Source organism: Chiloscyllium plagiosum, unplaced genomic scaffold, assembly GCF_037043375.1.
Source record: "Chiloscyllium plagiosum isolate Xiang-an unplaced genomic scaffold, Cpla_swu_hap1 HiC_scaffold_2, whole genome shotgun sequence".
Classification (NCBI taxonomy): domain Eukaryota; kingdom Metazoa; phylum Chordata; class Chondrichthyes; order Orectolobiformes; family Hemiscylliidae; genus Chiloscyllium; species Chiloscyllium plagiosum.
The window spans coordinates 106,400,976-106,425,588 of NW_028270140.1; the positions used below are offsets into that span (position 1 = coordinate 106,400,976).

At 37.2% G+C, this 24,613-nt stretch overlaps 1 protein-coding gene across 2 annotated transcripts in view; it reads right to left on the minus strand.

The window, feature by feature from the left end:
* adgrv1 (adhesion G protein-coupled receptor V1) overlaps positions 1–24,613 on the minus strand; it is a 571,861-nt gene that overhangs the window by 394,235 nt on the left and 153,013 nt on the right. For both annotated transcript variants that reach the window (XM_043709113.2, XM_043709105.2), the window contains 8 exons: positions 23,290–24,101; positions 20,380–20,589; positions 11,040–11,170; positions 9,410–9,509; positions 6,842–7,021; positions 5,440–5,603; positions 3,172–3,265; positions 2,411–2,489 (listed from right to left, as the gene is read on the minus strand). In XM_043709113.2, the coding sequence (XP_043565048.2) occupies positions 2,411–2,489; positions 3,172–3,265; positions 5,440–5,603; positions 6,842–7,021; positions 9,410–9,509; positions 11,040–11,170; positions 20,380–20,589; positions 23,290–24,101 (1,770 nt within the window). The remainder of the gene's footprint in view (positions 1–2,410; positions 2,490–3,171; positions 3,266–5,439; positions 5,604–6,841; positions 7,022–9,409; positions 9,510–11,039; positions 11,171–20,379; positions 20,590–23,289; positions 24,102–24,613) is intronic.

Genomic DNA, 24,613 nt, shown 5'->3' on the forward strand with positions numbered 1-24,613 from the left:
TCATTTCAATTGATGCATGTTTCACATCTAATTTTTAAGACTAAAATAGAACAACATACAATGTGGCAAAGATTAGTGGCAAGCCCAATAATTGGGCAAATTTTAAAAACTAACAAACGTCAGCAATAGAGGGAGAAGATGTATTTTGGGTGTAACCTTGCAAGTAACATCAACAACTTCTTTAAATATGGAAAGGAAGAGAGAAGTCAAAGTGAACAGAGGCCTCTTACAGAATAAGGTGGCAAAACAGGAATGGGCAGCACGAAATAGCAAAGGAATTGAATAAATACTTTGCATGGTCTTCATAGTAGAAGACACTAATAGCATCCTAAAATTCAAGGGAAAAATCAAGAGGAAATAAATATAATCATTATCACTAGAGAATAAGGTACTAATGAAAATAACGGGATTAAAGACCGATAAGTCCCCTGAGCCTGCTGAGATGCATTCTGAGATATTAAATTAAGTTACCACAGAGATAGCGGCGACACTAGTAATAATTATCCAGAAATCCTTAGATTCTAGAACTTCCCAGAGGGGGGAAACTGTCAAGGCAACACCTTTTTTAAGAAAGGAAGGAGACCAAAACAGATGGCTATAGGACAGCCAGCTTAATGTCTGCTATTGGAATATGTTAGAGTCTATTATAGAGTAGGTAATAGCAGAGCATTTAGAAATGCAATATATGATCTAGCATATGATCTAGCTTCATAAAGGGGAAATCATGCCTGACAAATTTAATAAATTTCTTTGAAGAGGTTTCAAGCAGGATACTTAAAAGGAAAGCAGCAAATATAATTTATTGGGTTAGCAGAAGGCAGTCCATTCATTAGGTTACTGAATAAAAACCCATGGTATTACAGGTAGTATATTAGCATGGATATAGGATTGGCTAATTGATAGAAGACAGAGTTGGAATAAGAGGCATTCTATTAGGCTGGCAAACTGTAACTAGTGTTGTGCCAAGATTCAGTGCTGTGACCACAATTATTTACAATATATAAAGACTCAAATGAAAAAAGTGAATGCACTATTGTCAAATTTGCAAATGGCACACAAACAGGTGGAAAAGCAAGCAGTGAAGCTGACACAGACTAAGTGAGTGGGCAAAAACTTGGCAGATGGAACATAATGTGCAGAAATGTGAGTTTACACATTTTGGCAGGAAGAATAGAAAATGTATGTTATTTAAATGGAGAAAATCAGAGGGATTTGGGAATCCTTGTTCATGAATCACAGGAAGCTAGCATCCGAGTTCAGCAGGAATTAGGGAAGGCAAATGGAATGTTGACCTTTATTTCAAAAGTAATGGAGTATAAAGGTAATGGTGTACAAAATAAGTAGGTTTTGTTAAAACTGTACAAAGTAATAGTCAGAGTACAACAAGAATATGGTAAACAGTTTTGGGCCCTTTATATAAGGAAAGATATATTGGCATTAGCAATGTTCACTAGGCTGATAGCAGGTATGGAGGAATTGTCTTATGAGGAGATGTTGAGGAAATTGGACCTATATGATGGATTGTAGAAGAATGAGAGGTGATCTTATAGAAACATGCAGCATTCTTAAAGGACTTGGAAGGATACATGTGGAAAGGTTGTTTCTCCTTGTGGGTGAGTCTAGGACCAGACGGCATAACCTAAGAACAAGGGATCCCACATTTATGTGATAAATGAAGAGGAATTTAATCTCTCAATTAGTTATGTATCCATGGAATTCATTACCACAGAGGACTGTGAAGGCTTGGTCATTAAGTATATTCAAAGCTGAGACAGACAGATTATTAATCAGTCAGGGAACTGGGGTTATATGGAAAAGGCAGAAGATGAATTGAAAATTTTATCAGATCACACATGTTCTCGTTGAATGTTGGAGCACAATCAATGGACTGACAGGCTACTTCAACTTCAATGTCTTATGGTACGGATATGTTCTAGTTTTATGATATGGAAAGCTTTTCTCCCCTTGCCGGAAAGTCTAGGACCAGAGGACATAATCAGAACAAAGGGGATTGCACATTTAAGACAATGATGAAGAGGAGGAATTTCTTCTCAGAGGGTGTAGTCAATCTGTGGAATTCTTTAGCACAGAGGCTGGCCAGTTTGAGTTAACTGTATTCAAGGCTGAGATAGACAGATTTTTAAATAGTAAGGAATCAATGTTAATGGGGAAGAAACAAGAAAGTGAAGTTGCGGGTTATCAGATTAGCCATGACTTCATTGAATGGCTGAACAGATTCAATGGGCTGAATTCTGCTTTCATGTCTTATGGTCTTACTACAGAATTAACTTCACAGTTAGCAACAGTAAATTAAACTAATATAATTTAATAACAATGCATAAATCAATACAAAACAAACAGACTTTTATTAACTAGTAATGTATGTTTATATTATTGATTAAACTCTTACTTAATGCTGTGCCACTGAATGATGCCTTTTATACCATCATTTGCATCAATAGTTATTTGGGAAACTTGACCTGCAGCATCTGGAAATTAAAACCGAACCTTTAAAACCATAGTGCATGACTGAATTACATAATCTAAAAGCACAAGGTGGTGCTGAAAATACAAACAGAGAAAGCAGGCATAATTGGGTAAGGAGAACATTACATGGAGATGGGTGATAAAATGAAACAGGAAGTTGCATTCAGAACATGAACTTAAATGCATATGAAAGGACAATCAGGGTTAGATCTTATAATGTACTGGTGAAAATCAAGGGATGTCAAAGGGGTCCATTAAGGTGTACATTTAAAAAATCAATTCACTTTGAAAGAAACTACAGTAAGAGGCCAAAAGGCAGAGATGGATTTAAGTCAAATCCGAGATAAATAGGAGAAGCAATAGAATATAGAAAGAATAGAAAATTATAGAAATACCCAACAAGTTTAGCAGCACCTGTGCAGAGAGAAACAGAGTTAACATTTCAAGTTGTTGACTTTTCATCAAATAAAATCAGTGTAGGACCAATTTGGTGACAGAAAAACAGGAACTAATTTAGCAAACAGTAGAGAAGTGAAACCTAGTTCATAACAGGATGAAAACTGGCCAAAACCACTACTGGACAGCAAAAGCATTTATATACATTTAAAACCTGCTTGACAGGAAAATTTAATTTTGTCCTAATGACCAATTAAATATGTAGGTATATAAACACAGAATACACACCTAATCTAGGAGGGAAGCTGGTCAGATCATGTAAGAGGAGCTCAACAGATGTTAGATTCACAAGGAAGAACTCCTGCAACTCAGGAATGTCATCCTGCAAAAGGCATTTTTAACATAAAAGGCAAAAGCAATATATCTTGTCTGAAGTTAGATTCATCACAAAACTGCATAATACATATTCAAAAGCTTCTCAATTTTTAAATTAAATCATAAAAAGGCTGTGAAAAATATCTTGGTGAATGGCTTCTTTAATTTGATGTTTCATTATATATAACAAAAGGCAAAATGTCAGAACAGGGAAATTATTGGCCATGAAATGACTTTGACTAAAAGCAAGTTACCAGAAGGGAAAACAGGTCTTCTCATTTATATCAGATTACCACCACCTTCACCAGGTATTTAGAGATGGGAAATTAATGATAGCCCACACCTCATGAATGAATGGAAGAAAAGATACAAGTCTTGCTACAGTGTTCACAGGCAACTCACTGGTTAGAAGTGAACAGGAATAATGTAGCTACACATTCACACTTTTCCCTGACTCACAAAAAAATTAAAAGAGAATTTAAAAATGCAGCTTCACACAGCAGAAAGGAGCTCTGATAAGGTTATTACCCATGGGACAATTTACTGCCTGAGGCAGATTCACTAAAAATTTCAAAAGTGTGTTGGAAGAGTTATTTACATTATATAGAGAAGGAATGATTTGCAGATGATAGTGTTGGATTGGGGTGTACAAAGTTAAAAATCACAAAACAGCAGGTTATAGTCCAACAGGTTTAATTGGAAGCACACTAGCTTTCGGAGCACCTGATGAAGGAGCGTCGCTCCGAAAGCTAGTGCTTCCAATTAAACCTGTTGGACTATAACCTGCTGTTATGTGATTTTTAACTAGAGAAGGTAGGCAGGGTTTTTGGAGATATGTTCCAGTATTGTTGTCTCATGGAACTTTTTAAATTTCTCTTTGGGTTTTTTTCCAGTATTTTTTGTAAACTCCAACCCTGTAACTACATTGGCCTTATTTTTATTTTGTTTTGGTGTTTTGCTTCTCAGTCAATGTGAATCATGGTTAATATATGTTGTATCATGGCAATACAAGTTTGACTTGATGAACAAATAACTTTCCTTGTATTTTTTTCTATTTACACATCCCTTTAATAATGGCAGTCAGTGAGATGTGAGCAAAGTTGGCAAGTGGACTATCCACAAATGCCCTTAGGAAGGTGGCACTGAGTAGGTAACTTAAACTGCTGCAGTCTCAGTGGTGAAAATACACCCACAGGGCTTTTGAGAAGGGACTTCAAAGACCTTTACCCAGGGACAGTGAAGGAGCAGCAGTATAGTTCCAAGTTAGGATGGTAAGGAAGGTAAAGGGATACATACGAATGATGTCAGTACGACGCATTTCATTGGTCTCCTTGTTCCAGGAGGTAATCTTTGCAAATGTGAAAATTGCTAACCAAAGAGCCTTGGCAAGCAACTGCAATGCACCTTGTGGATAGTGCATACTGCTGTCCATGTGCACCATCTGCAAATGGAGTGAATAGCTAAGATGCAACACCTTTAATCTGGATAGAGTCAATCTTCTGGAATGTTGTTGAAGCTGCATCCATTCAGGCAGCAAAGAATATTCAAGACGCCCCAGACTTATTTGTTATAGATGGTGGGCAAGCATTCAGGAATTGGGAGCTGAGTTACTCAGATTTAGATACAATGAGTAAAGTTATCCTTCATTCTACAAATGTTTGGTCAGGCACCAACATGTGGTCAATTCTAGCACTTTCCCTTAGAAATGGTATGTTGATTTCAGAAAAGGTGCAACACAGATTCATCAGAATTATGTCAGGTTTTAAAAGGTTCTATGTAGAAGAAAGGTTTCATAAATTTATTTTGTCATCCCTCAGGTACAGAAATTTTGTGATGATTCAGTTGATATATTTAAAATTATAAAGGCACGCAATACGGGTAGAGAGAGAAAGAACAAAAGAGGTAAGGACATCAGACAATACAGACCAAAGATGGCTGAATGAAGTTTACTGCAGATTATTCTTGATCTAATTAAGTGATGAGGAGCAGAATATACCACGTGTTCCAGCGTGCTTGAGTTACTATTTAAGATATAGCCAAATCATTTTAGTACATGAGTCACCGTATTAGCTTCTGCAGTAGCTCAACACTTATTAAGGTTACAGATGACAGAGTTAAGTTAGTCACATGACATTATCAGACAACACAAAGCTACATTTTCCAGATAGATTTCTGACTCACCTCTAAAATAGTGATGTTTATTACAGTCGAGGCTTCCCCTTCCTCCATAATAACAAAGTCAGAAACAGGCAGAAAATCAAGTCCAGGCTCAGCCAGTGACTTTTCAATCAGGTTCAGAGGTTGTAAGGATCCTTCAACTGTCTCAAAAGTGACGTTAATCGTGCCTTCATAATAAAAGAAATGAAAATTCAAAGCAATGAACAGCACAGAAAACATAGCAGCCATGTATATTTCAAATGTATATTAAGAATTCAAATATAATTTTAATTTCTTTTCAAGGAACATTCTAATGCAATAATGTGTAACTGGCATCAAGGATTCAGAACTTAAGTGAAAATTGTATTCATTTCCTTCAGGTTTCAGAGGGGAATTTATTTTTCATAAATTAACACAAGATTTTATCTACCTTTTTTGGTCTCTCCCAGGAGATTGTGTAATTAAACTAGACCAGGAAGGTAGGGTTGAAAACAATGTGTATGAAGAATAAGCCAGATCAAAAAGTAATAAGCTCAATAGTCCGGTTGCCCTGCCCTTTCTGATGCATTTGTAAGCCTATTCTTAATTTGGTTTTATTACTTGTAATATATCTTCTCTAACTTCCACTTCTATTATTTTGAATACAAATGAAAATTGGGAGAGATACTCAGGATAAGAAATGTATGACTGTTCCTTCACTGTCGTTGTGACAAAATTGTGGAAACTCCCTTCCAAGCAGCATCGTGACTCTACCTACACCAAATGACTGCAACAGTTCAGAAAGCAGTTCACCACCACCGTCTCAAAGGCATCTAAGGGTGGACAATAAATGCTGGCCCAACAGCAATGCCCATGTCCCCTGAATTATTTTTTTTAAAACCAATTTGACATTGGTTGTTTATAAATAGTCCATAGAGTTGAGGTTATCCTTTAACTTTCTAAATAACATTCCAGAGTCACTCCCTTTTATAGTAGAGTGGGATAATTCTAATACAAGGAATGCTGCTTCGGTGATGTGAATGCTTTTGCTTTGGCATGTTAATGTAAGTATCCAATCCAAGCATAAAATAATCCTTCCCCAAGATTTATAATTGGGTTACTGACAGGTTCATAACAGTAGGTCAAAGTTTGGCATTATTTTTCCTTTACCTCATCACGTTTCAGATTCCTAATGCATATTAACTGAATACAATGTTACTTGACTGTTCAATGAGTTTAATAGTTATTACACTGAAAATATACTGACACTTATAACAGATAAGTAATAAAAGTAACAAAGTTTGACTTTCTTTATGTAGCTTAGCTCAATCATCACACATTTGGCTAATTCACATCATAATTAAGAACAAGAAAACAAAGCTCTCGTCTAATTTCTAATTCACTTGAATTGCATAATTTAACATTGATCTAATCAACATTTTGTTACCTAAGGATCCAAACTCCCTACTGATAAACAGCTGAATAGTTTTATTTCCTTCCTCAATGGAAACAGTTTGAGACGACAGAGCAAACTTCACTATCCCATGTGGCTCATCACTGGCCTCCACAATAAGAATAGCTTTGTATCCTTGGTTGTCAATAATAGCTGCACCTGTTGAGGGAACCCCTGCCAAAGAAGAATAAAAAGAGATAATGTTCTTCCTTTATTGAAAATACAAGTTAATTGCAAATATAATTCATTATCATTCAGCAATCACACTGACCCACCAGATATATTGTTAGATTACCATACCTCATGTACAAAACCTACACGAACAAATCACAGGCACTGTTTAGAGAGTGGGGAGTGTCATCTGTAAGATGAATGCAAGTAAAATGGAGCAAAGATGACACAAGGATAGGTAAAAAAATACTTTGTAAATCAATCTAGATAAGTCAGGTGAGGAAGCCTGGTAAGTGGAATATGATGTAGGAAACCATGAAAGTCAATTTTGGTAGGAAGAATAAATAAAGGGTACTATAAATGGTGAGAGATTGCAGAGCTCAGTGATGTATAGCTCAGGATGCCCTAATGCATGCATTGCAAAATGGCTGTTTGCTGGTACAGCAAGTAATTAGGAGTTCAAATAGAATGTTATAATTTATTCCAATTGGAATCAAAAACCAAAAGTTGCAAGGTTATTCTTCATTTAGCAAGCCATAAGGAGACCACATCTGGAAACTAGAGTACAGTACTGATCTCTTTATTTAAGGTAAATTCAAATGCATTGGAAGTAGTTCAGAGATGGTTAACCTGACTAGCACCCAGCATGTGACAGTTGTCTTGTGAGGAAAAGTTGGACAGGCTGGGCTTGTATCCACTGGAGGTTAGGTAACTTGACAGATGGATGTGAATAGGAGGCTTCCCCTTTTGGAAAAATCTTGAACTATGGGTCCCTGTTAAAAAACTAAGCAGTCACCATTTAAAATACAGGGTTTGAATTATTAGGAACTGTCTTCCTCAGAAGTGGTGAAAGTAGAATTCTTGAATATTATTAAAGCATAATTTTGTAGATCCTTGATAAGGAAGGAAGTGAAAGTTAATGGCAAGTAGATGGAAATGTACAGTAATGAGGTCAGTAATTATCTTATTAAGTGGAGGAGGCTGCTTGAGGGGCTAAGTGACCTACTCCTGTTCCGAATTCATACACCCATAACAAAGATCACTTAATTCATCAAGCAATTACTCAATGTTTGGAGATTTACATATACTGCACCACCAGACTGAAGCCATTTTACATAAAATAAAAGTTGTAAAGGACATAGATGGCTACTTAGGAAAGGAAAACAGAAACAAATTACAAACAAGTTCTAAGACTCTGGGAAAGAATATTTAGATTAGATTACTTACAGTGTGGAAACAGGCCCTTCGGCCCAACAAGTCCACACCGACCCGCCGAAGCGTAACCCACCCATACCCCTACATTTACCCCTTACCTAACACTACGGGCAATTTAGCATGGCCAATTCACCTGACTTGCACATCTTTGGAGTGTGGGAGGAAACCGGAGCACCCGGAGGAAACCCACGCAGACACGGGGAGAATGTGCAAACTCCACACAGTCAGTCGCCTGAGGCGGGAAATGAACCCGGGTCTCTGGCGCTGCGAGGCGTGTGCCAAGGGGGTTAACAAATATTTGTTAAATTTTCACCATCGCTGATCGGGCAGCAATCATGTCCTTGCAAAAAACACTCAATTTCTCTCAAAGGTATTCACTGGAATGAAAATCGGAGAGATTCTATAACAGGACAGAAATCTGCACCAATACTAAAGAGAAGCTTTATCTTTACCTTGCAGCAGGTAACATGTTCAAAATCAAAATTGTGATCTTGCATTATCAATGGATGGACGATTTCTCATTTTGGTTAGGACATAGCTGAGCCTGTCCTATGCCACTATAAGCTATTTGTTTTGGCAAATAAGTTACTCTCGGCTTCAAGGATTGTAATGCAACCGCAACGTCTGCTGCAGGAAACATTAAGTTGACTCCCACTACCCCTCCACACACTATTTCTGACTCCAAGCAGACCTACTTCTTTAGCCTGGAGGTCGACCAGGCTGCCAGTTATTGAAGCACTCCAGAGCTACAGTATTGGGTCTGGATCCAACTGTCTTGATGCACATGCAATTTGCCCTACAAGTCAAACCAGGCCACCTCCTCAGGCCACAACAATCCAAAGGCAAAATACTGTAGATGCTTCAAATCTGATATCAAAGTTTAAAAAGGCTGGAAAGACTCAGTAAGCTGTGTAGCATTTGTAAAGACAAACAGATCAATGTTTCAGGTCAACAAACTTTCATCAAAACTGAATGAAACAGAAATCTAAGAGTTTTAAAGCCTGTGGATTAAATAACAAGCGATTTAAGGATTCAACAGCCAAAAGTGAGCTCCTTTCTGTTTTCTTCATCCTCTCCTAGTCAAGTTCCTTACAATCCTCCTTGCAATGATGAATCTTATTCTTTATTCACAATCCTTATTTAACAGCCATATGAATTACTGGACTTAATAGTTACCTTGAGTTCTGATATTTGATAAAATGATTCTGTATTCTTCCTTTTCTTCAGGAATCATATCATCCAATAGGTGGACAAGAAAAGATGCATTGAGAAATCCCTAAAAGGATTGCATATATAATTAGAAAAGAGAGAAGAAACGAGAAATGCATACAAAAATAAGGCACCAGTAGGACAAATACTACACTGGAGGACTTAGAAGAGATTATACTTTCAGTAAATGTATAATGGTATATGTAAGGTATGATTTGTCTATATAGCAGCAAAACAGTACTTTTCACTGTATCTTGGTACATGTAACAATAATAAATCAAACCATAAAAGGAGTTCCTCAGGGGTTCCTCAAGACCCATCGTCAGTGATTCACTAATGACCTTCCATCCATTATCAGGTCAGAAGTGGGGATGCTTGCTGAAAATGCACAATGTTCAGCACCATTTGTGATTCTTCAGACAAGAAGCTGTCTATGTCCAAATACAGCAAGATTAGGACTGTATGCAGGCTTGGGCTGATAAGTGACAGGCGACATTTATGTCACACAAGTGATATTCAATGGTCAGAACTGAATTGGAGCAGTTTCAGTCAAATCCCTCGAACTCAGCACCACCTTCCTAACCTGCAATCTTCTTCCTGAACTCTCTGCCCCCACCCCCACTCCGGCCTATCACCCTCACCTTGACCTCCCTCCACCTATCGCATTTCCAAAACCCCTCCCCCAAGTCCCTCCTCCCTACCTTTTATCTTAGCCTGCTGGACACACTTTCCTCATTCCTGAAGAAGGGTTTATGCCCGAAACGTCGATTCTCCTGTTCCTTGGATGCTGCCTGACCTGCTGTGCTTTTCCAGCAACACATTTTCATCTTTTACCAGGCACAAGTCCTGAGTATAAGGAATACTCGGCACTTGACTTCATGAGTGAAGTTCCAATATAGCCCAGGAACTTTGAGGATAAATCAGGACAAAATAGCCCACTTGACTTGCATACCATCCATGTCCTTCAGCATTCATTCCCTCCACCATTGACACATAGAGACAGCAACTACAAGTTGCATTGCAGTAATTCATCAAGGCTCCACCAACATCATCTTCCATACCCATGACCTCATACACCAAGGAGGACAAGACCAGCAGAAGCATGTACTCTGACTTCAATCTATTCCATCACAGTTACATGGTCAAAATCCTGGAACACCCTCCCCAACAACATTGTGGAAGCTTCTGCATCCCAAGCACTTAAGCTGATCAAGAAGACAGATCTTTACCACATTCTCAAGGACAATTTGAGATGTGCACCAAATGGTCACCTAAGCAGTGACACCCACATCCCATGAATGAATGAAAAATATCTGAAATGAGGGACAAGATACTTTAAAATTAAAGTTCCTTCTCCAATATCTTTAAATCTAAAACAAAAAATGTTTTTTTCCCAGCAAGACACTATAATAAGAGTGGGGTCCAAGTAGGCTGTGAAGGAAAGGAGGGATGCAGAGGGAGGGAGGCAAATGGAGTTAGTGTGTGTAGGGCAGAGGGAGAAGGTGTGAGGGAGCAATCCTCCATTCAGCCAATTACTGATGTGGAGAAGGGAGCAGGATGGTGCACAATAGTTGAGGGAATTGTTCTAATTACTTACATCAGAAAGTGAAAGAGTCCCATTCATATCTGAAAATTCTTCCTGGGCATGTTTTCCATGGATGTTCCAGTCAACAGTTACATTTCCCTTTCCAGGTGAACTCCGCTTAATCCACAACAACAAACTTTCTCCTACAAATGAGGAGATTAAGTCAGATTGAATCATCAACCCATTTTAAAGTGGTTGTTGTATGTCTAACAATTGTGTATCATTCATTTTGCTGATTAACCAAACACTTCATGCAAAATTATACATATAAGTTAAAAACAAAAATATCTTAATAAATAATTGTGTAACCTTGCAATGCTAGAATGTCCAGCTTTCATAGGCAAATGCTGGAAATCGAACTTTAACTGAACCAAGAAAGGCTGTTTTTCCCAAATACCAATGATGAAGAGGAACGGTTCAAATCCAGAATCAGTCTTGCAGTACAAAGCAATTGTATAGAAGTGGATAATTAAAAGTACTTTCTTTCAGCCTATTGCTTTCTAGGTGTAAACAATTTTCAGTTGTACTCTGTACATTAAAACTGAAAACAAATCTAGCTCTAAATTTTAATTGCTAAAGAAAATCAGTTCTATAAATGCTAACACTGTACCACATGCTTTATATGGAGAGTTCTGTGTCAAGGCATTTTATTAAATGTAATTAACTAAAGCCACAATAGACATTTACAATTTAGTAAGGATATCAGCTTAACAAATTCACTAATTAAACAATAACGTAACAACCAAGTAAATACAATATCCATTCATTTATGTGCAGCAGACCTATGCATAGGCACATGTCACTTACATGGTACGAACTACTCTCCATCACCAGGCAAACTCTGCATTCCCTCAACCCCCCCAGTCCTCCTGCCATAGGAATCCCACTTGATTGGGTTAGCTATAGGTTCCACCTTTAGCCCAGATCATTTGAGGCAACAATTGCTGCTCTTTCCTTACAATCGACATTAGTGTGCATGTATATTTTTGTGTATGTGTGTGTGGAGGGAGAGAGAGACAGAGTTTGAGAGAGTGGGAGAGAAGGGCTAGAGTTTAAAAGCTTGATTATAAGATTAGCAAATATGAAGGTGGGTTATGGGTGAATGAATGAGAGTTAGGGTGTATGAGTAGGTGGTAAGTAGGCAAGGTACCAGTGGGTGGCTGGGGTTAGTTGAATCAGATCAGGAGGGTGACCATATCAACAATCAAATGGCAAGTTATAATCCAGCTTTCTACATCAGAAGCGTCATGACTAATGCCCAGTTAGATTTAATCGCTAACCCAGAATTCCTTGACAATTCCCAAGTAAATCAGTGCATCCTGATTTCCATAAGTTCTAATGCTCATGTCAGTCATACATCCACTCTGGTAATTCAGAGACCAGAGTTTTTGAATCTTATATCTGCAAATTACCAGGTAAATTCATTATTCCATATTTTCAGTATAGAGTCATGATTGATGGGGAACAAATCGAGATTCATTATTGCAGTGTTACAACCCTTTCTTAAATTCATGCTCTGATTAAGTGGAGGGAGCAATAGACAGATAAGGAAATTTCCTAGTGGCACACATCTTGTGCACTGCAATTTTTGTTTACAAAATTTCAGTAATAACAGCCGATATAGTTGAAGATAGTGGCTGTAAACGTTTCCAAATAATTACTTGGAGGGTGATTTCAAGATGCTTTGAATTGATCTCTTTAAATGAAGGATGTTTTGCAAAACTCAATAAAGTGATCTCCAAGTATGGCTTGGAAGGTTTATATCAGGAGAGTGATTTACAGGAAGGAGGCTCGTGAATTCAGAACAGAGATTAAAATTATTAAAATATTAAAATTATTAGGATGACAATTCATTCAACAGAGATTCTGAGGGTGGAAAGGAGTAACAATAATTTGGTGTGACACTTGAGCTGGTGCTTGTGGATACAATGAACAATGAGAATTTTAAAAAATGATTTAGAGCAAGCAAAAGTACCAAAGAGGGGGGCAGAAGAAAGAAAGGTGTAATTTTCTAATTAAAAAAGTGTACAACCAAAAACAGGAAGTTTAGAATTTGTCATTTGAGCAGCTATTTATTATATTCACATATGTTTAACTACAATTAGCTTTACCTCATATGAATGAAGAAATAGACAACAGCTTTAAATTATCCAAATTGTACTATATTCTGTGTGCATAAATACTTGGGAGTGCAAAAAGGGACAACTCAAAACATGCACATGAAGGAAATGCCACAAAGGTTTTGCATGTTGCAAATAATTTCATCAGTAATAACTAATACTTTGTTTTGACATTTATTATCAATAGAATGTTTTCACTCATTGAAGTTTCTTAACTTTTTAAAGACCATGAATTCAGAATAGCTCAATGGTTATATATTGAAACATGCAATCACCTTTACTGCCAAGTAATTTACTTTACAGCAAAGTTGGAACATGACACAGCACAAAATGGTTCTAACTGTCCATCTCAGTGTTCTTGTTGCGCTATATTTTTGTTGAATTCAACAATGCCAAATTGTCATGCTTGTATGTGCCAGCTAGATCATTGTCTTATCTTATTGCATGCAAAGTCCATTAACACTATACAGTTAGATGAAAGACATGCAGCAAAATATTTACATTTATCCGCAAGGCCAAGGGTTATGAGAATGTTAAAAATATCTATTCTACATTTATAAATATATAAAAAATTGGTTGAAAATCGCAAAAGTGTAAGAAAAATGCCATAAGGCTTTAAGCAAGGCTTTAGTTGCAGTCCAACATCCATAGAAAAATGTAAAAATTCAAAGTAATCATAAAACAAAAGAGCAACCATTTATTAAACTAAAAAAATACATGGGATGGTTGTTTATTCCAAGTGAAAATACTTTTTCAAATCAAAAAAATCACAAAAGGAAAACTTACAATTTCAGAAATGTTTTTAAATGCTGAAAAACAATTTCAGTCTAAAATAAATACGCAAAAAATTAGCAAAATTGTTACTGGTGTTAAGCATACAGAAAGTGAACACTTACACTTGTAAAAACATTAAAATGGTTAAAAATGTTGCAGGCTTAAACTAGTCCTAATATTTGCAATAATCCTGCTCAAATAAATTAAAGTTTTCAAAGTTTAAATTTTATAAACTAAGTTTAACAAAAGATTTTTCTAAAATGATGCAATTTTCTAAAATGATGAAATTACATTGTAGTGATCACAGAAACACATTGTGATAAGAATTGAGATCATCAGACATTCTTCAAACAGTTTTCCCAGTACATACAATATTGCATTGGCTTTTAAATATAGTTGAATAAATGACAGTTCTTTGCTGGGTCTGTATTGTCTGCACTTTTGTATGTAACAGTACTGTCTAATGTACAACTGTCACTGCTGTTGTCTCCTTATATCTTTGTGAAACTGGGATTTGAGGTTTGTCCTCATGTCCCTGTAAACTGTTTGAATGGTAGGGTTTGGGGCCTGGCTTTGCTGCTCCTCTCCCTTGTAAAATTGCTGTCTCTTGTATGTAGCTGTAAATGTAACTGTTTGTTGTAAACTGTTTTTGTAATTTGTTTAATAAAATAAAAAAAAAATAAATGACAGTTCTACAAGCCAACACATCTGGAAATTGGAACATGTGCCCCAACAGCTTCTCCCTTCAAATACATAATCATGAATTATACACCAAACTTGCACATCATTTTCTAACCATTTATGCACTGCAATTTCTGAAAGGCAATCTTAAAGGATCGTCAAGCCAATAAATTACTATTTGAATCACATATTTAACAACTACATTCACATTACACCAAACATACTTTGAAAATAAAATTCTATCATAAAAATTCACATGATAATTTTATGTTACAAAAAGGTTTTTCATTTCTTTCTTAATCAAATAATACTATTACGTATACAGGTCTTAACCTATTCAACATCTCACAGTTCTTAACAGAATAATTGTTTTTTCACTGCTGTTAGGCACTTACCCAGCAATATCTGAAAATCATGAGATAAGATTTTAAGCATGCACCTACCTAGAGTAAGTTTATTTTTGAAAATTGATCAATTAGATTACCTACAGTGTGGAAACAGTACATTTGGCTCACCAAGTCCACACTGACACTTTGAAGAGTAACCCACCAGACCCATTCCCCTACATTTATCCCTGACCAGCACACCTAACACTATGGGCAATCTAACATGGCTAATTCACCTAACCTGCACATTCTTGGATTGTGGGAGGAAACTGGAACACCCAGAGGAAACCCACGCAGACACAGGAAGAATGTGCAAACTCCACACAGACAGTGGCCCAAGTCTGGAATCGAACACGGGTTCCTGGCACTGTGAGGCAGCAGTGCTAACCACTGAACCACCTGTGCTGCCACAAAATTCAGATTTATCATCATTTTATGACTTAACCTAAAGTTACTGCACCAATCTAAGAAATAAAAAGTGTTTACTTGGATCATGCATAATCAAATCTAAAAACTATCCATGGCATTTCTAGATTACAACCAATTTCAAATTATAAATATATTCGGACTTGAATCAACATTGCTCCACCTACAATTCATGACCCTTTACAGTTGCTGCCCATTAACATTTCCTGGATGTACTGATGGATCTGATGCTCTCTAAAGGTCATAAAACAGTAACACTGGTACACCAGTTAACAAAAGTACACAGGGAGGGGAAGTAAGCAATTAGAAATAATAATTGGTAAGTTGCCTACATTGCAAGATAATAAAGAATCTGGAATTAAGGATCTAACAATGACCACAAAACCACTGTCAAATGTTGATAAAAGCCAGCTGGTTCAATGATGTCCTTGAAGGAAGAAAATCTATCATCATATCTGGTCTGGCCTACATGTGGCTCCTGACCCACAACAATGTGGTTGACTCTTAACTTCCCTCAGTCAATTAGGGATGACAATAAATGCCAGACATTCCATGAGCGGATTAAAAAAAAGAAACAAAAACAGAAATTGCTCGAAAAACTCAGCAGGCCTGGCAGCATCTGTGGAGATAAATCAGGGTTAATGTTTCGGGTTCAGTGACCCTTCTTCAGAACTGAAGGGATGATAGGACTGTCCTATGATAAGAGTTTGGTTCAGTGGGGGCTGCATTCACTATAATTTATAAGGAAGAGGGGCAATCTGATTGAACAGTATGAGCCCTGTCTAACAGGCCTGGACAGACTAGATTCAGGGAGGATGTTTTCATAGGTTTGGGTAATCTAGAATAAAGAGATAGAATCTCAGGACATGGAGTAGACCATTTAAAACTGAAATAAAGAAAATATTGATTCACTCAAAGGATAATGAACCTGTGGAATTCTCAACCACAGATCTGTGAAGGCCAAGTCACTGTATACATTCAAGGAAAAGACTTATATATTTTTAGATAGTAAAGTGGTTAAGGGGTACAGGGAGAAAGCAAGAGTATGGCATGGAAGTACAGGATCAGCCATGATCGTAATAAATGGTGAAGCAAGCTTGAAGGGTTGAACGGCCTATTCCTGCTCCTAGTTTCTGTGTTCTTGCCATTGACCTTTTTTATTACATTCACTCAAAGAATGAGGTCAGCATATATTGCCCATCTCTAGTTGCCCTTGAAAAACATAGGTGACAAATAAATGACTTGCTAGGCTATTTCAGAAGGCTTTTAAGAGTCAATCATACGACTGTAGTTTTGGTGTCTCAAACGCCAAACTGTGTAAGGAGTATAGATTTTCTTCCGTACAGTATATTAATTAAATAGATGGGGTTTTATGGCAATCCCATTGTTACATGGTCATTGCTGGGCAGTCCATGGCCAGAGGTGGCACTAGATGTCTGCCCATGGATTTTTAGTTGGCATATATAAGGTGGAAAAATTTTTTGGCTGTAGTAACTAAATTAGCTAGCTGGAATCAGAATTAAAGTTAGATCATTAGTTAGGACAACGGTAGCTTTGAGAAGAAGATAACAGGTAGAAGGTAACAGATAGAACAAAGAAGCTTACAAATTAATATGCAGCAAGTTCTGTACAACTTACAGCAGCTGATGTCTGTAAGAGGCAATCTGATAAGAGATGTTTGGGAACACACAGCCTGAAGTATGTTGTTTAGCATGAATGAAAAAGGATGATCCCAGAATAACAAAGATTGGTTTTGATCAACATCCTTGCAGGGACGTCTTCTCCATCACAGCAAGATTAAAACAATTAGTAGATATAAGATAATCTAGTACCAAAAGATAAATAATGTAGCAAGGTGGGGCAGAAATAATTGTGAAACAGGGTCATAATGACTTTGAGAGAACTAAGAATCACCACTTTGAACCTAATGAACAGTCTTAAGAATCCAAATAAGCTTTTTCTAATGACTTGATGGAGCTGTAAAAGTACTCGAATTTCAAGCCTCTTGAGGGGATTTGGATAGGTGCTATATGAAAAGTATTTAAAGTAATAACAATAAAGTCAATTTTGTTATCACATTTCTGTTTTAAATCATCTTAGAGCATGTACAATAGAAGAAGCTGTAAAAGGCTGCTGCTAGACAGACAGACTGGATTTGAGTCAAGATTAGAGTGGTGCTCCTTCATCAGGGCTCCTGCCCAAAACGTCGATTTACCTGCTCCTCAGATGCTGCCTGACCTGCTGTGCTTTTCCAGCACCACTCTAATCTTGACCCTGATCTCCAGCATCTGCATGTCCTCACTTTTGCCTAGACAGACTGGATTTGTTTGACTTTTTCAAATCAGATAAAAGGGAAGCTGCTCCTGAAACAATTGGTATAAATTAGCATCCATTTTAATCTCAGCAGGTCTAGCAGCATCTGCGAAGAGAAATCAGAGTTAACGAAATGTTAACTTTGATTTCTCTTCACAATGCTGCCAGACCTGCTAAGTTTTTCCAGCAACTTCTGTTTTAGTTTCTGATTTACAGCACCCACAGTTCTTTCGGTTTTTATCCTTCTGAATCTTCTGTACTAAGGTCTGCAAGCAATAGGAATTGCATGACTGAACTTGAAAAGTCATTAGTAATAAGCAAGTATACGATGCAGCCGACAAATATTTAGGAAGGGGCATAACAATCGGTGTTACAATGTAAATTAATGGGACATGTTTTAAGATCCCAAGGCCTGATGACAATGATGTCCGGTAAAAATCATGAGGTCATAGGAAACCTGAGGTGGACCATGAAGTTGTCCATCATTGATCGTGCATTCACAGAATTGGATGTGTAGGTCAGCGGGGATGTGACAAGTACTGAAATTAATGTCTAATGTAACCACTGTAATTAGATTAGATTACATTACTTACAGTGTGGAAACAGGCCCTTCGGCCCAACAAGTCCACACCGCCCCGCCGAAGCGCAACCCACCCATACCCCTAACCTAACACTTCGGGCAATTTAGCAAGGCCAATTCACCTGACCTGCACATCTTTGGACTGTGGGAGGAAACCGGAGCACCTGGAGGAAACCCACGCAGACATGGGGAGAATGTGCAAACTCCACACAGACAGTTGCCCAAGGCAGGAATTGAACCCGGGTCTCTAGCGCTGTGAGGCAGCAGTGCTAACCACTGTGCCACCGTGCCGCCCACCATAATGCCGTATGTATAAATATCTTGTACCTTACTGAGCCCCACATGAAAGCCAGATTCACAGCAGTCTCTGGTCTTTCCCACAAACTTGGTGACAGAGCTCTGAATAAAGGTTGTTTATACTGCCAAACACAGATCTGGAGACTAATCTTTAGCATCTCTCCCCAGCAGCCATCATTAATTTAAAAAATCAAATCACTGATTTCTGAATATTTAGGCCAACACTCTGGACTACTTTTTTACTAGTTCAGTCACAACTACAATACCCTTTATCATGCTACAATACTCTTATTTGAGGCTAATCAAATAGAGCTGAAACCTGTAAGGTCTCCGTGAACTAAAATAACTCTTTCAACTTACATTCTAGTTGCTGTTATTTAAAAGCCTATGCATCTCAAGATTTATATTCACTTTAACCAAAACTGCTTTTTTTTTTATTTGATCAAGCAGAGCTTTACTTCAGTTGCAGCAATGACAAGCTCAACAGAAATATTAATGCAAAAAACCCCCTATTGTAAAAATATCAGCATAAATCATATCAATGATATCTTTAAAATGCTAAACTGAAGACAGTGTATATTTCTAAAATCAGGAGCCATCTGTAAGAATTTCATCATTTTTACATAAGTATTAATACTGCATCGGGTTGGTTCAAATATCCACTCACATTTTGGATTACAAATTGAATAATCAATTTTCATTCTTTTACAGTTAGCCAGAGTGGGAACATTTTAACAATTCTTATGGAAAAATGATGAATATAGATGGCTCATAAGCATTCCTACATATTATAAATCATGTTAAGAATCATTAGTGATCATCAACATACTGTTCATATGGAATTTTGAGCAGCAATAAATCGGTACATAATCAGTAAAGTATCAATGTTCAAGGACCGTAAATATGCAGAGATGGAAATGTGTTGCTGGAAAAGCGCAGCAGGTCAGGCAGCATCTAGGGAACAGGAGAATCGACGTTTCGGGCATTAGCCTAATGCCCGAAACGTCGATTCTCCTGTTCCCTAGATGCTGCCTGACCTGCTGCGCTTTTCCAGCAACACATTTCCATCTCTGATCTCCAGCATCTGCAGACCTCACTTTCTCCACCGTAAATATGCAGTCAATTTAAGCTTGTCAAACATGATTTATAATAATCTCCTGACAGGACAAGGTATAACCCCTGGACTAGAATCCAAGAAAGAAACATGGCATGGATTAGTCCTTAAGAAAATACTTTCATCCTGTTGAAATGCTGTAAATCAAAACAGACACTAGTAACTCTTCATTTTTCAGTCTCCAACTGGAATGAAGCAAAAGCTATCCTGTTGATTAGTGTTAATTATATACAACTGCCTGTCATTTTAAAATTATAAACAGTCAAATTTTGGAATGTTTTTTTGCTGTGAGTCAAATGCCATTTTAAGGTTTATCTGAGAGAGTTTTTTTTTAAGATTTTACACGTTATTTGTGAGCTTTACTGAAATTCATACATTGGTGAAGACAATTTTTAAACCTTTAGGGATCATTGATTAAAGTTTATCTAGTTACAGTATCAAGATGATAAAGTAAAAACAACTTGACATGAAATTCAATTTTTCAATTTTAAATACATGAAGAATGTTGGTTATTATTCTATTTTCTTCCACTTTTATAAAACAAGAATTGAAGAAAAGATATCTGTAAATGGTTAAAATAGTAAACTAAGGCTTAGGAAAACTGTGGCACTGTCGAAATTGATGATTATTAGAATGGTTGCCATTACACACAGAAACCAACCTTCATGTCCAATGACAGACCGGGAGGATGCGTGAAAACTAATTACTCCTGCAACATAATCATTGGCTAATATGACCACAGTGACAGTGTCAGAGCTGGGCAGAATACGACTGCCACCTTCAGTATGTGTTAGACGGACGAGAATGGTTTCATTGTCTTCTGGTTCTTCATCATCCACAATGTTTAATGTGATAAGTCTCCTATCCTCACCTGCACATAAAAAACGTTTTTAATTTCCTGACTTATTTATTTATATTTTATGGCTAAAGTAAGGTGCAAAACCACTTTCAACAGTTTCCAAACCAGATAGTTATGAAGGAAATTTTGAAACACCACACATCTGTTTAAGCAAAATTATTACTTTGTGTTGAAATTTTATAAGAATATCTCAAATGATTTGAAACTATTATGCAGATCAATATCCCATGAAAATCTATTATTAACACATTTAGGACTTAAAAAGAAAACTGGCATGAAAATGGTTTCGATACCTACACCTAATGAAAGGTATATAATATATATTTTAAAAACCATTTAAAAAACCATAAGATGTCGGAGCAGAGGAAGGCCATTCAGCCCTGTGAATCTATTCCACCATTCAATGAGATTATGGCTGAAGTAAGAATTCTCAAAGTCACCTTCCTCTTTTCACCATACACCTCAAATGGGGTCAACCCCTCAGCTGATGAGTGGTGAGCCTCAGGTTAAACTATCACAAGTCATAGAGTCATTTCATCATACAGTACAGAAACAGGCCGTTCAGACCAACACACCCATGCCAACCAAGTTTCCTAAATTAAACTCGTCCCACCTGTCTGCATTTAGCCCATATCTCTCTAAACGTTTCCTATTCATGTAGTTATCCAAATGTCTTTTAAATGTTGTAACTGTACTTGAATCTACAACTTCCTCTGGCAATTTGTTCCACATATGAATCTCCCTCTGTGTCAAAAAGTTGCCCCTCAGGTCCCTTTTAAATCCTTCTCTTCTCACCTTAAAAATATGGCCCCCAGTTTTGAACTTCCCATTTTGGGGATAAGATCTTTGCTATTCATTTACTCCATTCCCCTCATGATTTTATAAACCTCTATAAGGTCACCCCTCAATCTCCGATGCTCCAGTGAAAACATCCCAGCCAATCCAGACAATCCTTATAACTCAATCCCTTCAGCTCCAGCAACATCCTGGTAACTCTTTAATGAGAGAGCAGCCCTATAATCTGGTAGGACTACCATGACTTTATCTTTACCTATGTGCTGCAATTCCCTAACTGATTAAAAATCTGTCTACTTAGCTTTGAATATGGTGTGACCCAGCATCAACAATCCTCTGTGGTAAAGAATTTCACAGATTAACTACCTTTTCATAGAAGAAATTCCTCCTCATCTCTGTCTTATAGGGAGCCCCCTGTTCTGAGATTATGCCATCTAGCCACTGACTCTCTCACAAGAGGAAATAATCTTCCTGCATCTACCCTGTCAACCTCTTTAAGAATCTTGTACATATCAATAACGTCACTTCTCATTCTTCAAAACTCTTCAAGTACACAGCCAACCTACTCAAACTCTCCTTATAAGTCAAAGACCTTCCATAGCACAGATCTGTCTAGTGACCATTATATAATGCCTCCAATGTCAAGATATCTTTCGTTGGATAGTGTTCACAGCATTCCAGGTGTTGTCCAATTGTTGCCTTGTACAGTTTGATCAAGACTTGACTCAATATTTTGTTTTGGCTTTTAAAGTAGAAACAAATGGAAACTGGTCAATTCTGAGAAAGTCTTTTTTTTAAAAGGACAGGTCAGTTATTTGAATGAAGCGCTTCAATTTCAAGAACTGAAGTTCTTAAAAGAAGTTATTGACTGCAGTTATGTGTCTGGCTGAACTACTGTCATGTCAATGGATAAAATTGCACTGTTGAGTTTATGACAGGTAAAGTAAACATATTAAGACTATTAGTTTAATTTTGACTTCAAAATAGAAGGTTCATGATTTCAGTTCAGAATGTAGAAGAGTTCCGCCCAGCATGAGAATACGGAATTTCAAGGGAAGCATTTATCCTTGCCAATGTTTTTTAGTTTATGGATTTACAAGTCAGCAGAATGTGGATAGAAATCCTCAATTTATTAGAATGGAATAAGTAAAGGTTCATCAGAATTGCAAAAGCTTTGTGCCAGTGGACTCAGAAAAATCGTAAATTGTCTCCGCATACAAGTAAAAGAAACTGAGAGGATCCAGTTAAGTAAAACCTGAAGAAGTTGAGGTAGAAGTGAAATTTCTCTGGATTTGAGTATTTGTTAAAAAAATGTTGGAGAACACATTAAAATACTGCTTTGCAGTTTGTGTTATGGTCTTTCCAACAATGTTACAAAGAGCTCTATTTGTTCTTTCTTTATCTATTTCATGTAATAAATTCATGTTTTGTTGTTAAGACATGTCTGCAGTCTCCCATGAATATTTCATGACTGACCACCATGGTAACCATGGTAATGCAAAAATGAAACATATGATCCATCAGGCCAGATTTCATTCTGGGATGACTTCTACAATATTACTATCGGCTGGGATCATAGCATAACTTCACATATGTATTTAAAAGAGAGTTAGGTAAATGCAAGAGAGTGACAGAACAAAATGAATATACTGATCAACTGAGAGAAAGTATGGGTGGTGTGAGAATAATCATCAACACAGACCTTCTTTGTGCATTCCAGGCATATTATTGGACATGTCTCAATCCAAGGTTAGGAAAAAGGGTGACAAAAGTCCATGTTAAGAGAAAAATACAAAAGGTCATTAAATTGTCATAATAGACTGCCAGAAATACACATTAAGTTTGAATACAGGATGGGCTAAAAATGATGAAATCATCAAAAAAACACATTAATTCATACACACATAATTTCCTTACCTTCTCCAAATGTTAAAATTTCGCCATCACCAATGAAATCAATGTTTGTTGTAGCTGTACCACCAACCACACTCCACTCCACTGTTACTTCACCAAGACTCCCACCACTCCTATCTATGACCAGTTGCACTGTCGTCTGAGTTGCCTCCATTACTTCAAGATAACTCCCCTTATCTGTGGCATTTGGATGTGTACTGTATATCAAAAAGATCCCAAATGCATCTCCATTCATAGCTATTACAATAGTGGAGATATTTGGTTGGCCGATTGTGGGCTGGTTTGCTGGAATGACCATTCCATTCAACAGTTCCACATTCAAAAGTAAAACGGCAAATTTTTCATCACCTTCAGGTATGCTGTCAGTTAGTATTGTAACTGAGAGATTAGCAAACTCTTCTCCATCATGCATGCTCGCCCATAATCCAGTGACTGGCTCATAGTCGCTACCAGCTGTCGCTTGGGCACTCAGCAAAGCAGATACACTCGAACTGTTCTTGCGATATGTTATGAATTCTGTACTGTTTGTCAGTATGTTTGGCAATGAAGCTACCCAAGAACACTGGGCTATCCCAGAGAAATTTGTAAACGAGAAGGCTGAACAAGTTTCTTCCTTGAGACAAATAGATGCACATGTATGAAAAGCATCCCTCGTCAGAGAAACATTCTCATGAAGAATAGGCTGGCCATTCACAAATCCAGTGGTTGGTGGTTCATAATAAGAGAAAATGTCCTGTCCATCCTTCACCAAAAGGTCCACAAAATCAATTTTGGAGGTGCTGTAAAATATTCGCAGTTTCCCAAAATGGCCTCCACTACAGGGAAAGCAAGGACAATTGAACACTGGGTTACAAAATACATATTGATATCTCGTTTACACATGATTTTTCATTCCTGTTAAACTCAAGGTTTGGTTTCTACATGTGTAAATGTATCTACACATTAATGTTTACCAACAGGATCAGCTTCGGCATCACAACAGGCTCACGTTTCATACACTGCTTAACGGCAACTGATCATAACATTAACTTGCATTTACATGGCATCTATAATGTCACAAAAATTATCAGGTGCTTCATAAGAAAAAGCAACAGGACTAGGCCCCTTGAGCTTGCTCCACCATTTAATAAGATAATGTCTTATCTGATACGCAAACTTGCTTACTATCCCTGGTAATATTTCAACCCCTTGCTTATTATCAACGTAAACACAAGAATCTACCCACCTCTGCCTCAAAAATATTCAAAGATTCTGCTTGCACCAATTTTTGGCATGGAGTTCCAAAAGCTTGCAGCCTTCTGTGAGAAAAAGTATCTCCTCATCTGTC